General features: G+C 43.3%; 1 protein-coding gene across 6 annotated transcripts in view; it reads right to left on the bottom strand.

Annotated features, from left to right (window-relative positions):
- Positions 1 to 301: 301 nt before the first annotated feature.
- The window catches only part of htr2cl1 (5-hydroxytryptamine (serotonin) receptor 2C, G protein-coupled-like 1), a 122644-nt gene continuing 109349 nt past the window's right edge, over positions 302 to 13596 (bottom strand). For all 6 annotated transcript variants that reach the window (XM_029526754.1, XM_029526757.1, XM_029526756.1 and 3 more), the window contains 5 exons: positions 11187 to 11387; positions 6160 to 6323; positions 5900 to 6053; positions 5490 to 5722; positions 302 to 5019 (listed from right to left, as the gene is read on the bottom strand). In XM_029526754.1, the coding sequence (XP_029382614.1) occupies positions 4447 to 5019; positions 5490 to 5722; positions 5900 to 6053; positions 6160 to 6323; positions 11187 to 11387 (1325 nt within the window). In that variant the 3' untranslated portion in view covers positions 302 to 4446. The remainder of the gene's footprint in view (positions 5020 to 5489; positions 5723 to 5899; positions 6054 to 6159; positions 6324 to 11186; positions 11388 to 13596) is intronic.

Raw genomic sequence — 13596 nt, 5'->3', positions numbered from 1 at the left:
TATAACTTCATGATAGCATCATCAACCGAAGGGATGATACTGAATTATATCACACAACACTGAAGTGTAATGTTAGGGGATAACCTTTTCACTTACTTTTACCACGAGCATTGCTGTTCTGTTGCTCCGTAGATTTGTGTTCTATTATAGTGAGCTGAAAGACATTTTCAGGGCAAAAGGTTTTGTGCATTCGTGGTTAGTTGGTTCAGAGGAGATCTTACAGGAGAACGTCGTACAATGACTGAATCATCTTTAAAGTTGTGGTTAATATACAAATAAGACAATTGCCCAGACATTAGAATAATATTTTAATAAATAAATAGAAGCATCACACAGAAAAAAATAAAATAAAATATACATTGTGTGGATGACGGCTTGTAGACAAACATTCACAATAAAAATGGTATAAAAACAGCCACTGCATAACAGAGGAAGGTTCGACACATAAAAAGATAGTTAACCTACGAGCGCCGGATCATACAAGAGCGAGACAAACCAGACACCCAGTCTGTGTCGAAGCAAACGAGCATCAGAGAGCGCCGACAGCTCAGGTCCAGAAGTCGGGGGTTCGATGCTGGGGAGATATGTTTGCCAAACTCTTGAACAACCTGCAGCTCTGGCTATTGGCAGAGCCATTTACTGACAGAGTCACATGTTGGGGAAGAAGGAGAGGCAGCAGACATGTTAACAGACACTTTATTTTGAAAAACAAAACAAATAGTTTTAGTGCTTTTAGGCTTCCCTACGTCAAAAAGTTAGTTTGTCATGCCTTAGAAAAGGTAGCACGTTGAGGTATTTGTATATTTAGATTTGAAAACTTGACAATTTGGGAACATTTTAAGGATTTTAGAAATTAGCATTCACTTTCTGACCGAGAGAAGATCAACATTTCCATGACTGTGTGTTAATATGTACAGCAGCTAAGCTTAGCCACAGGTGGGAAACAGGTGCACCTGAAAGGCCCTTTACTTCTTCTGGTCAATGCAAACCAAGTAACCAACCACGTGAGGGGCCGAGGACGGTCCTACACCCCCTGCAAATCAATTTTCTTTTACAGTTTGGTCAGAGGATTGATTGGAGGAGGCATTAGGTTCCCTTCAGACAGTTTCCAGCTGAGATAAGATGAATGAGCCAGTTTCAGCCATGAAAGTGAAGTATATTTCCCAAAAAGTCAAACTGGTCCTTCACAGAATAATATCTGCGTTCATTTCACCTTTATTTGAAATGAATTCATGGCATGAATTCTTTTTTTTAACCCAAGTCCCTGGATTTCTAACTAATCTTAACCAAAAAAAAAAATATATATATATATAAATAATGGTTGAGTTTCTCAGGGAGCTTCGTCTTCACACTTCAGATACTTCACATACTGAATGCTCCGATTGTTTGAGCATAAAACATCTTACTCACAGAGTCAGACCATTTTCAAATATTCTACATCATTTTCTTTGCGATGCATTGTTGCCTGGCAACAATAAATAGTCCTGGAGGGAGAAAAAGCCCAAATCAGTCCCCCCTCTCTGGCCCAAATGTATTTAAAAATGAAACTTTGTCAATAAACGGCTCCTTACAACGTCTACACACACCAGACCTGGATCACATTATTAGCTGAAATCCTCTCGATTGCCTCCATCCATCTGGACAGGACTGGCGTCCTCAGGGACAGCCTGACTTGATCCATTGTTCCAGACCCGATCGACCATGACTCACAAAATGGCCAAATCAATCTCAGATAGCAATTTGAGCCAGGCCCGGTACACACACAGGTACACGGGAAACACTGAGTTATTACATTGCAGCGTACGGCGTTGGCTGGCCCGGGATGGATCAAACAGAACTCATCCAACTAAGTTCAGAGAGTCCTCTCCCCTCCAATTTTCCTCTTATTTACATTGGTATTGCTGGCGTTTCGCTTTCTGATAAAGATGAAAGGCCCAAGAGAATTGCATGCTGTTTGTCGATTGCTCTTTCTTTCCTTTCTGGACTGCTTCATTCGTCCTGAACATTAAAGAAAGAACAAAGAGAACCAAATGAGGCAGAGAGGACCTTTTGAACAACACTTCAAACATGCAAGATATTTGTCGGGCAAACTGCGGAGCGCCGCTTGCCAACATTAGCTCATGTAGCTCTCTCCAAGTGGAGGAAAAAGTGGCGCCGTGACCGCCGTGCGAGTCTGTAGCAAACAGATTGAGGGTGAATTATACAGAGAAGCATCGAATCAGAATGAAGTGTCTCCCCGTTTGTTATGTTTCACTCTGATTGTATGCAGAAAGGGCTGCAGACCTCTGGTTGGATCGGTCTGCTGGAGGCTTTGACCTTGGAAGGGGAGGCATTGTGAGTACATTCAAGTGTTTGTATTTTGGTTTCAGTGATCATTAGCAAAAAAAAAAAAGCTCTTTACATCAGGAGGGTAACACCGACTTAGATACATTAATTGCTTGGACAGATAACTTATGAGGGAAATTGTTGAACTGTCCCTTTAAGTAACCTTTTAAAATATCTGAATATATTTCTCTTCGCTCTATCACACTGAACTTGCTACCTTTAAAATCCCCACGATATTTAACCCCTTTCTGAGGTAGTCTGTCGCAGAGATTTCTTTCTGATGGAGATGTGGCGTGGAAAAATCACTCCATTTGTCAGGTATTGATCAAAAGTGGCAAGCAGGAGGACAGAGCCTTCAGTGAGGGGGCGACCTTTCTTGATAGAGTCAGAGGTCTGTATCTTAGTGGATTGATTTTCTGTCCGTCTTGTGAAATCTACAGGTATTCGCTCAGTCACACACGTCTTTATTGGTTTTGGTCGTCAGGTTGTCGGCTAAAAACTCACAAACCAACATCAGAGTGAAACTGTAACAAGGTCAGTGATCATTAATGTTCTTCCTTCCTCTTTCACTGGACTACACAAACAAAACCACGCAGCTGAGGGGACTCGTCTGATATTTGACCTTCAATAGAAACAAGTAAATGAGTTGGAAATTTCTGTCCAATAGGAAGATACAGAGACGAAACTGGAATCTCAAACAGCCGACGTGAATGCTCTCAGATGTCATCTTTTTCCGTGTTGGGTTCATTAAACAGGTTGTTGACCACTGACTGGATGTGTACGACAACAATCTCAATGAAGCACATAGCGAATTGGCAGACATTCATTAGAAGTGGGAGCTACTAATGAGCTTTAAACCATAAACACGTACAATCTGTGTCCATATTTCACTCAAACAAATGGATTTACTGCGTGTGGTGAACTCAGTCCGAGCTGATTGGTCTATTCCGTGGAGAGATATTCTGAATTTGCATATTTGTGGCAACTATGATTTTTGTTTTCCTGATGTGAAGTTATGTGTGTGATGTGTGTGACCGCTGACGGTCACGAACTTCTTGGAAAGTGACTTTTATATTGTTTCATGAAGGCGATTCAGTGATAAGAGATGGACGATCTGTTAAAGTACACAGTAACACAAATAAAATTGCGGCTGATGTCATAAAATCTTAATGTTTTGTTCCCTTTAAAGATCATCTGAGGAAAATTTGTGCCTTCCTGTTAAAAACTGCAAATCTTATTTCTACTTCTGGATTTCTCCATTTTATATTTGAAACTTTACTACGGTAAAAAAAATTGGGAATGTTGGACTTAATTCTGTGAAAAGTGGTGAGAGAAGCAAAAGTCTGACAGTTGTGTTGGACCAAAGGCCTGCATTGGGTTTTTGTTGTTGTTTTGGCCCCTCGTTGGGGGAGCGACCTCTGACCACCAGATGGCACTGTGAGTCCAGCAGAGTCCAGCAGAGTCCACTCACAGTTGTACATTCCTTCATCGTCGTCATTCTCTCTGACAAACTGTGATTGCAGCCTCTTTTTCCGTCAGATCAATAGTTCGATTATTCACGCTGGAAAAGGGTCATTTCGGGACTGTTGGCGCCAAGCTCGGCTGGCACGAAAATAAGATTTGGTTGAGTTTGCTCGACGTGCAGAGACAGTCCACATGCACCAACCTGCATTTTGACCCAGTTTACCTCGGCAGCCGGTGCTCGAGTCCGTAAGCTGCATGAGTAGGACGACCGTTCGACTTCATAGCAGGTTAGAAGAGAGTTCTCCTTCACCTGACTGATCTGAATCCCAGCAGGCGCCTCCGTCCCCACGTTGTGTGACTGATGCTTGAATTCCTGACTTATGGTATGAAAAGCAACATTTTGTCAGCAGATACAAACCAAAAAGCTGAAATATCGGTTTTCATTCCAAAGCGGCCGTGGAAATTCCTTGTTTTTCTGCACACTGATACAAATACTGCCCTTCAGTCTGGGGATGAGACCCTTTCACAGTAAAAGAACCCACTGGAACCAGTGAGAAGGCTTTCGGGCTGTGAAAGCCGCCCCCCCGCCGCTGAAACGCCGCTGGGCCCAGTATCTGCAGGTTATAAAGAAGACACGAAACGAGAAGAGCCAGGCGGTCACACGCTGCTTGTGTGTTCTTTGGAGGCAACGCTGTAGCTGATGAGTGACAGCTCCTGATCCAGCTCCGTCTCTGGCTCTGTCTCTGACAGTATGCCAATGTTGTGGCACTCGGAGAGGCTCTGTGATGCTATTCCAATTTGTGTCCCGTCATCAGTCGTGTCCTCCGGGTCCACCGCCAGCCTCCCGTTGTGGCCCCTGCCGCCGTTGTGGCAGTTACTGTTCCGGTCCACGCCGGCTTTGCCGTGACTGCCCATCAGAAGCGGGGTCACGGTGTGCGATGGGCACGGCGGGGGGACCAGAAGGGTTTTGCAACTCTGGCCGGCGGCGTTGGCCCCCATTTTGTACTGGCACCTGATGTAGCTGGAGAACGCTCTCCTGTAGGTCTTATTGAAGAGCGTGTAGACCAGAGGGTTGACTCCGGAGGAGATGTATCCCACCCACACAAAGACATTGAGGAGGTCGTTTAGCAGCGACTCGTTGCAGGAGCCGCGGCACAGGACGAAGGTGACGTTCGTGATGAAGAAGGGACACCACATGATGAGGAAGAGGAAGAAGACGATTCCCAGGACCTGAGGGCAAATAACAACAGATGTTTATTTATGGCCCTCTTCCAGGGTTTGAAACACACTTTTGCATCATCAGCAAATTTGTTTGCAGTTTGATGTATCAGCATCAACTTCAGTTTCATTGGTGTTTGTTTTAAAGCTCCACTAATCAATATTTTCTATAAAGAGAGAGACCGAATGGAGTATCTGGAAAGTAAAGACCTTTCTTTGGGGAATATAATAATCATCTGCAGGTCTGACTGATCTGTTTGGCCATTAACCTGATGATGACATCACCGTGTACTGGCTACGGCCCGATTATGCTTCTAAGTCGCAAAAAATATTGTTTAAAATGAAAAAAAATAAAATAAAATAAAAAATCAAGCAAACAAAAACAATAAATAACATTGTATTCCTGCTGTAGATAAATCAATCAACACCAAGACCGACACCTCCATGCGGTGATCACCTGTGTGGGAGACCTTTATTCTCACCTTGGAGGCGCGCTTCTCGTTCTTTAAGGCCTGCATCATCCCCCGTCGCCCGTGGCAACCTGTGTCGCTTCGGCCCGGCCCCGTGGCTGGCGAGCTGAGCTGAGACGCCACCTCCGAGCTGGGAATGATGCTTATGCTGTCTGATGTGGAGACATTCAGCAGCATGCTGGGCTCCGCCCCTTTTAGACAGCTCAGAGTGTTTCGTCTGCTCTGAGGGGGCGGGGCCTTTAACTCTGTGGGAGGGGCAAAGCAATCCGTATTTCCTTATATGATCAAGCATTCCGTCTTTTCCTTATTAAAAAACAACACTGTTATTTGTGGTGTTGATGACTACATCTTCATATTTATGATTCCGGGATTCAAACCGAATGTTTTCTGATGTCATGGCTGAAAGTCCGCTCAGTGTTTACCTTGTGAGTCTGCAGGGGCAAGTGTGTTGATCTGAGGGATGTGGAAGGTGCTGGGTGGCGGCTGCAACGTGTTTGTCATGGCTGGTGTGTGCAAAGGCTGCTGGGGGGACGTCTTTGCCTCATATAGGAAGACAGTGGCCTGCCGCTGGAGCACCTGCAGAGGAGAGAGTGGAAGAAGTAAGAGGGAGCAGAGAGCCAGCGTTGCTGCTGTCGAGGAAACCGAAGGAAAAAAGTGAAAATATCATTCCTGACACTCCCACCTGTATGGTGAGGCAGTATGTCACCACCATTATGACCAGGGGGATGAAGAAGGCCACGAAGGAGCCAATCAGCATGAAGCGCTCCTCATTGAGGACACAGCTGCCATTAACAAAGACCTTGTCCTCGTTGTGGAGGCCGATGACCGGGATGGGCATCGACACACCTCAAGAGAACAACAACAATTTTATTATTTTGCAGATAAAACACAGACGTTGTTGCAAACAGAAGCACAGGTTGGTAAAAAATAAATTGAGAGTTTATATATTGAATATTTTCGCTGATGTTAATTTAAAACACATCTTAATTAGCTTTTTTCTTTTTTTCTGACCCAGATACTTCACGAGTTGGACCTTAACGATGTTCATGTACATCTATACAGATTTACCTGTAAGAAGACTAACATATAAATCCATCTGAGAGGATAAATGGAAGAAGTGGGAGATCTGCTAAAATAATATTTGTAATGCCAGTCTCTGACACAGGGTGGAAAACACTGAACATGCAGATGTTTCAGATGTGACCTCTGCAATCAAAAGGCCCCCAAAATACTAAAAGTCTCTGAGATTAACGAGAAAAATGGGTGAAAGCATCAATAAAAGTGTGCAGGAAGACTGAATAAAATCAAAGGGGGAGTAGTGCATTAATAATAAAAGGATCTGCTGAAAATTGAAAAGCCATTGTGTGATACATGTGCAAATATTAATGTTCACCTTCACTGCAGAAAGCTCAAGATGAAATACAAAAATGTTATTTCCACAGAGAGTTGGCTGATAAAGCCACCTGCCTTCTATCCATCTTCTAAAACTAAACATTCAGGGCTGGTAGTCATTATCGGGGAACACATGGGGTCATTTTAGAGTACTAAATATAAATAAAGGCTGCAGAATGTGAAACCATTTTATTATAACTACCCACAAACGCATAAAATGACTTTTAAACAGGAAAAATTATAATAAGAGCAAGAAAGTATAAATAATCCAACACACACACGAATGAAAGCTACACTTGTACAAATCATTGCCGCTGGAGCTTTTAATATTTGTCGGCGTATGCTGGATGTTCATTTGAATAATGCATCAGCTGATAAAAGGCTGAGGTGAGAACGAGGCTACGGAGGCTGAGCTGAATTGTTTTGATCTGCGATAATTACGTGTCACGTCTGGTTTCAAAACATTTGCCGACTTGGGCGCAACTTTCGGGAAGTCACACATTTTGGGAGAAACAGGAGGTCATTTCGTCGACAAAGCTGGGACCATCTCAGCGAGTCAGCTGTTGAAACTGCACATACGCTGCTCATTAGGATGAGTCTGTTTGCAGTATTTGTGAACATTTGGCCTAAAAAAAAAAAACAAAAAAAACTGTTTGGTGGAAATAATTCTGACGAATGAAACTGTCCAGGAGTCTAAGGTTGTGAAGTCTTCCATTCCCACAGTGTGTAACAGTCCCACAGACTGAAGCGTGCCAAACCAATCACAGAATGAAGAAATACATAAAGAAAGAGGTAAAAGGAAGCTTCTAGCTTGGTACTGGAGAAACTGTTGGGCTTCTACTCCAACAGAGTTCAGTATTACATTTAAAATATTCAACAGCAAAATCCTTTTCGGTACATCTGCATAAAAAACAGATCTCACTGCCAACCGTCTTTGGCAGAAAAAAATCAAAATGAATTCAGCTTTAATGTATTGATAGAAATTGGAAGTGAACTGATGGAGGACCGCGGGGGGGGAAGTGAGCTGCTCTCTGTGAACCTGAGAGCCAACGTGAGGCCTCATCTACAGGCCGTGTTGGTGACGTTGATCTGTCGGAAACCAACAAAGTGTCCTTTACGGCCGTTTGAAGTGGATTCACTCTCTACTGATTGGAGATTTAACAATATTACGACTGTACGTGTAACAAAGTGAGCTCAAATCAGTGGAGGTTGTTGAGTTTGGCCTGACGGATTCTCCGATCTGTTCCCTGAAGGACTCTCTTCAGGTTTTCCTGTCTTGGTAGTAAATCCACGCTGCCATCGTGATTTGTGTTGTCGTCTTTGTGTGACATTGCCAAAGGACCCGGTGTATTGTGTGTGGGGATGCACTCTGTTACGATCTAACAGAGGAAATCTATCAAAGGTTATAAAATCAGTTTCATGATTAATGAGGAGTTTCTCTTTTGTAGCGAATTCAGGTTTATTTTATTTCACAGCATTTGTAGTCTGGACCTTCATTTTAGTTGTTTTTTTTGGTTTGTGAAAGTGCTCTATTATTTATAAGCTTAATCCCATAATGTACATTGTTTTTATGAGACTCTGTATGAATCGTTTCCAAAAAGAAAAACAAGCGTAAACAATGAGGTTACAAAAGATGGGGGGGGGGACCCCGCGGTCAATTTAACCAAATCAGTAACTCTATAGTTTTTATAACAGAAAGTTACATAATGTCCTGTTATGTAAGATGCAGCTGTAATGGGCCGTACACATCCAGCTTTAAGTCGAACTGAGTGTGTTATTGCACCACTGGGAATCTTCTGTTGGACATTTTGCCGTTAATCCATCAGCATTGATCACTGTAAGCCCTCGCAGACCGCAGAACCTCTGGAGGGGTCAAAGAAACGGCAAGTGGAAAATGAGGGATTTCTAATGGTCCGACAGCAGCCGGCTGTCAAAGACGACGGGGGAGGATGGAAGGAACTCAGACTCCACTGAGCATCACTAGATCTGTCAAATCATTGGGGATCCAAATATAACAATAATCATCCAGGTTTTACTGAGTAAAAGTTTCAACTTGAGCTGATGAGCTTATTCCAGAAGTGACTGCACATAGCTGGCGATTTTAGAAATCATCCAATATTTTCATATTTTCTAATATTAAAATGATCCCAAACCTGGCCATCATATGACACATCACATTTAAGGCACAACAACAAGCTCTTGTCTGCTTTTCCTCTTTTGAAATGAGCCCTCTTCAGTCTGCTGAACTCATTATAGATTCAACTGCTTGCTCTCAAGAGATTTATGTTATTTAACTTATTGGCAGTTAAATAAAAGTTTTCTGACATATGTTGTTCGGCTTATAAAGATGTCAAACTTCAGAGCGAAGGCAATGATTGCCCATTTTGGAATGCATAAAACAAGGAGGGTAAACAGCTACATCCATCTGCTGTTTGCCTGATTTATATCAGTCGGGCGAATCTCCATAAAAGCTCCAAACTGATTTCGGCCCACAAAGGTGTGTCTGGTAGATGATGGATTGAGCTTGAAGAGTCGGTTCTGTTGCTGTGCAGCTTCGCAGAGCCTGCTGAGGCTGGCATGGATAAACTGAAGGGGCGTTGTTTGTAGTTTCCTCTTGTGGAAGGGAATGCAGCTCTCTGCAGCAGCAGTGCTGGGGCCCATTGAAGACTCAAAGCCCAGGAGCCCACGGGGGCCCCGTCCTGTGGAGGAGGAGAGAACATGTCCCGGGACTTTCTAGCGAGCTACCTCGTCCCGTTGTGGCGGAGGCTTTGCAGATGGAAGATGTTCAGCAGTTTTTCTCGTCTAGTTCAGGAAGTCCAGACCTCTCTGCCTTTACCTGCAGGCGGCTCTGTTAGCCGGGAGTAGATCATATAAGAAATTTAAAAAAAAAAAATGTCTGGGAGGCAGCGATCACAGTCATCTGCTCATTAATCATCATACTGTACTGGTTTTGCCATCGCAGTCACTGAACTTTTGTGCTGACGGAAAATCAGCATTCCCTCGTGTGTGAGATCTTCTCCATCGTTGTGAGTTCACCATATAAGGAGCCGTTTTTGGAGCAAAGAGTTTCCCATCAGAAACAATCAATCTCAGTATTAAGGCCCGCATCCAGTCAGGTTAATAGATAATATTATGCATTCTTTTCTAGAGGAACATTTGAATTACATACAGAAACGATCTGATCCCCGGGGGTTAGGTGAGCAATGCCATAGATCTGTATTTACTGTGAGGTCAGACGACATTAAGCTAATGAGACACAATCTGTAGGTACGTGTGTGCGTTTGTGTTCTGTGGAAACACAAAAGCCCTTCTGGGTCTGAAAGGGCAAGAAAAAGCATGAGATCAGGCAGACCAAAGAGGACGACGAAGGATCGAAAGAAAACTTTTTAAAGTCATCTGATCCCAGAGGACTTTCCTCAGAGGGAGCCATTACTTTTCCACACACACCTTACTGCAGACTGCTCTGACGAAGGACAAAGCAAACAAACACAAAAACTTCTGTAAAGATTCATTTCACTGAATGGACTCTGTGGTCACATTAATGTGAAACCTGCAGTTAGTTGAAGTTAATCATTCCAACATTCAGGGCCAATCAAAAAGCTGAAGAATATTCAGTGATACATCATCTTCCACGCTGCTCTTGATCACCGCCATACGTTTTCAGAGGACGCCATCCTTTCGTCTGCACATTATTGTCTTTGCTGCTTGGTAACGATGGATATAAAAAGTGGTGGGGTCGCCTCAGGGGATTAGAAAAGTATGTGATGCAAATCAGCTCCAACTGTAACAACAAGCCACCCGACGCTCTGAGCGTCAACAGACCGATTATATATTTGGTGTTTGAGAGTAACAGTAGGTGTGTGCTTGGCAGAAACTGCCAGGGGGTCCCGAAAAGTCATTAAATTTAATAATAGTCATCAATCTGGCGACTCCGTGTTTGAGCCTGTAGGGGACGGACAAATTAACGAAGAAGAAGAAGAAGTACACTGTCCAATAAAATTAAATCCAACAATTTCAATGCCAGAAATGACCGCAGAGGTTAATCAGCGCGCCTCAAAAGAAACCTGTTGTATAAGCACAAAAATTCAGCTAAAGTAGGAAAGAGAGGGACCTGCCACCTGAAATAACGCCCCCCTGGAGATATGGTTACAATAATATACAGTGATGATAAATCTATCATCATCATCATAAAGTCACGACTTTGGTGAAGGTTTAAAAAAGATGGCGGTTTGTGTTCAATATTAGATGACCTCTGTCGTCATGGTTACAACAATAATGCGAATATGACTGACTGTGTGTGCATTCCTGCATTCTCACCTATAGAAATGGTCCAGACGGCGGCGATCTTCATCATGGCTTTGGTTCTGGAGTTGAAGCGGCTGTGCTCGATGGGGTTGCGGATGGCGACGTATCGGTCCAGCGAGATGGCGCACAGGTGCATGATGGAGGCGGTGGAGAACAACACGTCCAGGTAGATCCAGATGGGGCACAGGGCGTTGGGCAGGGGCCAGGCGTAGTCTGGAGGAGCAGGAGGAAGCAGAAATCAGCAGTCTGCGTTTGATATTGTCGACTTTGAAAGCGGCGAACTAAGTATGTTCAGTGATGTCATCAGGGCTGAAGATGCGTTAAAGCTCACTTCACAAACACGAAAGAACCCGTAAAAACTAAGGTGAGATTATCGAAAAAGAGGAAACACACTTGACACATATTTTTCATTTAGTTACACGTAAATTGTGTGTCTGTCATGTGTCTGTGTGCGCTTTTGGTTGTGGCTGTGTAGCTTCTTTGCTGAAAGACTTCACATCCGATTCCTTGACGGCAAAAATAAGATGACAAGATTATGAAAAGGAAATGACAAAAGAGAAAAATGAACAACCGTGTTCATTGTGCTCTTCCCACACTGAGAGAGCTGAGTCATTAAACGAGGCTTACATCTGATTTTTCCCAAACAAAGGGATTCATTTGCATATTTAAAAATACAGAAATATGATGATAATACAAATAATGAGCAGGACATTGTCCAACAGCTCTTTATTTACCGGCTGCTTTGATCACTTCTGACTCGAGTTTCAAAGACAATCACACACTGGCAACAAAAGTCCCAAAGAGCCCCTTTAACTCCTTTAATGTTACCACGATAAGGATGATATAAGCACAAACTACAGATCAGACTGGTGGGATGTTAGGTTTGGTTTTTTTTTGTTTTTTTTTTAGACCCCCCCCCCAGGTCAAAGGTCATCACTGATGACAGCGTTATACCCTGTAGGGGCTGGCAGCAAGTCAGCGTTGTGCCTCACTGCTCCGCAGAGCGAACAGTTTGGGTCATCGGGTTTAAAATCCTGTCTTTACTCTCTCAGCACTGGGCCAGTGTGCCGCTCGGGATGACTACACAGCAGCTGGGCACTGAGAGGGAATTAATCAGCTGGTTAGTTTATCTCTATTACCCGCCAGCAGGACAGGCGGGCTGTATACAAGGAGGCGGCTGATTCTGTAGGAATACAGGGAAATAAAGTAAAATCACTAAAATCCAAATCAACAGCTCCAAACATCCTGAACGTGATTTTTTTTTTTCTAATCCTCATACTCCTTATATTCTTCAGACACACATCTTTTCTCGTTTGCACAAAATGTTTCTCTTTCAGAGGTTGACAACGTCCAGAATGAAAGCAAACAACAGTGACGGCGCTTGTGTTTCGTTTCGGGCTGCGTCAGCATCCTAAAGAGGACAAATAACACAAAGTGTGTGTGTCCTTCGGTGCCTCCGGCTATTTTGTTCTTTCTTCACAGAGGACAGCACTCGTGCACACACACACACACACACACAGATATCCAGTGACAGACTGTTTAACTTCGTCTCTTATTTGCAGAACAGGCAGCACGTATGTGATGCATGTGGAGTGAATCACGCGATTTCTTGAGTGTGAGTGGGAAGCAGCTTGTGGAACTTCTCTGAGGTCGAACACCTATTGAGGGCACTACATGACACACACACACACACACACACACATTAGGTGTTACTCAGCTGGCTAGCGGGTGTGCTGGTAAATACACAGAGTGTATCAGTATTTCAGATAAACACTGTTTATAAAAGACTTCACTCTCAACAGAAGACCATTTCGCATTCATTTCGTTGCGTCAATAACATTTTAAAATATGTATTTTTGGCTGAACGGTTGTGTTATGACTTAAACATAAACATCAGATTAGTCAAAGAGGGATTTGAGGTGAGCTTTACACAGCTTTTTTGTGTTATTGATTTGGCTCTGGCCTCCAGTAGATTTACTTTAGTGAATTATTTCTGATTTTATGTATATCATCTGAAAGGAATGAAAGTGAACTACTGATGTTTGAATCAACCCCAGTGATTTTGAGAGGGCTGATTCGTATGTTAACAATAAATGATAAACGACTTTAAGCTTTTAGAAACTGAAAAACATCATCTGAAAGGTTACAGGAAGGCAGTAAAACGGCTGGGCAATTGAATTAGGGACGAGTTGTTACCTTTATCTTATATTGTGATGCTCAGGACAACATTTTGTCGACGTTCAGATCTTTTGCCAGAATTTAGCTGACGAGTTCGCTCCAGAACAAAATGTCTGACGACAGTTATCAGGTTTGCTCAGACAAACGGCAACGCCAGATTAGCCACTACATGTCTGCAGGGATGTTATAGCCACCCACTTCAGAAAGTTGTGTCCTGTTGTGCGTTCTTAAGTTTTTGTACAGG

Source organism: Echeneis naucrates, chromosome 18 (assembly GCF_900963305.1).
Source record: "Echeneis naucrates chromosome 18, fEcheNa1.1, whole genome shotgun sequence".
NCBI lineage: Eukaryota > Metazoa > Chordata > Actinopteri > Carangiformes > Echeneidae > Echeneis > Echeneis naucrates.
The sequence above is the reverse complement of the archived record's forward strand: the minus strand, read 5'-3'. Positions and strand labels throughout refer to the sequence as shown.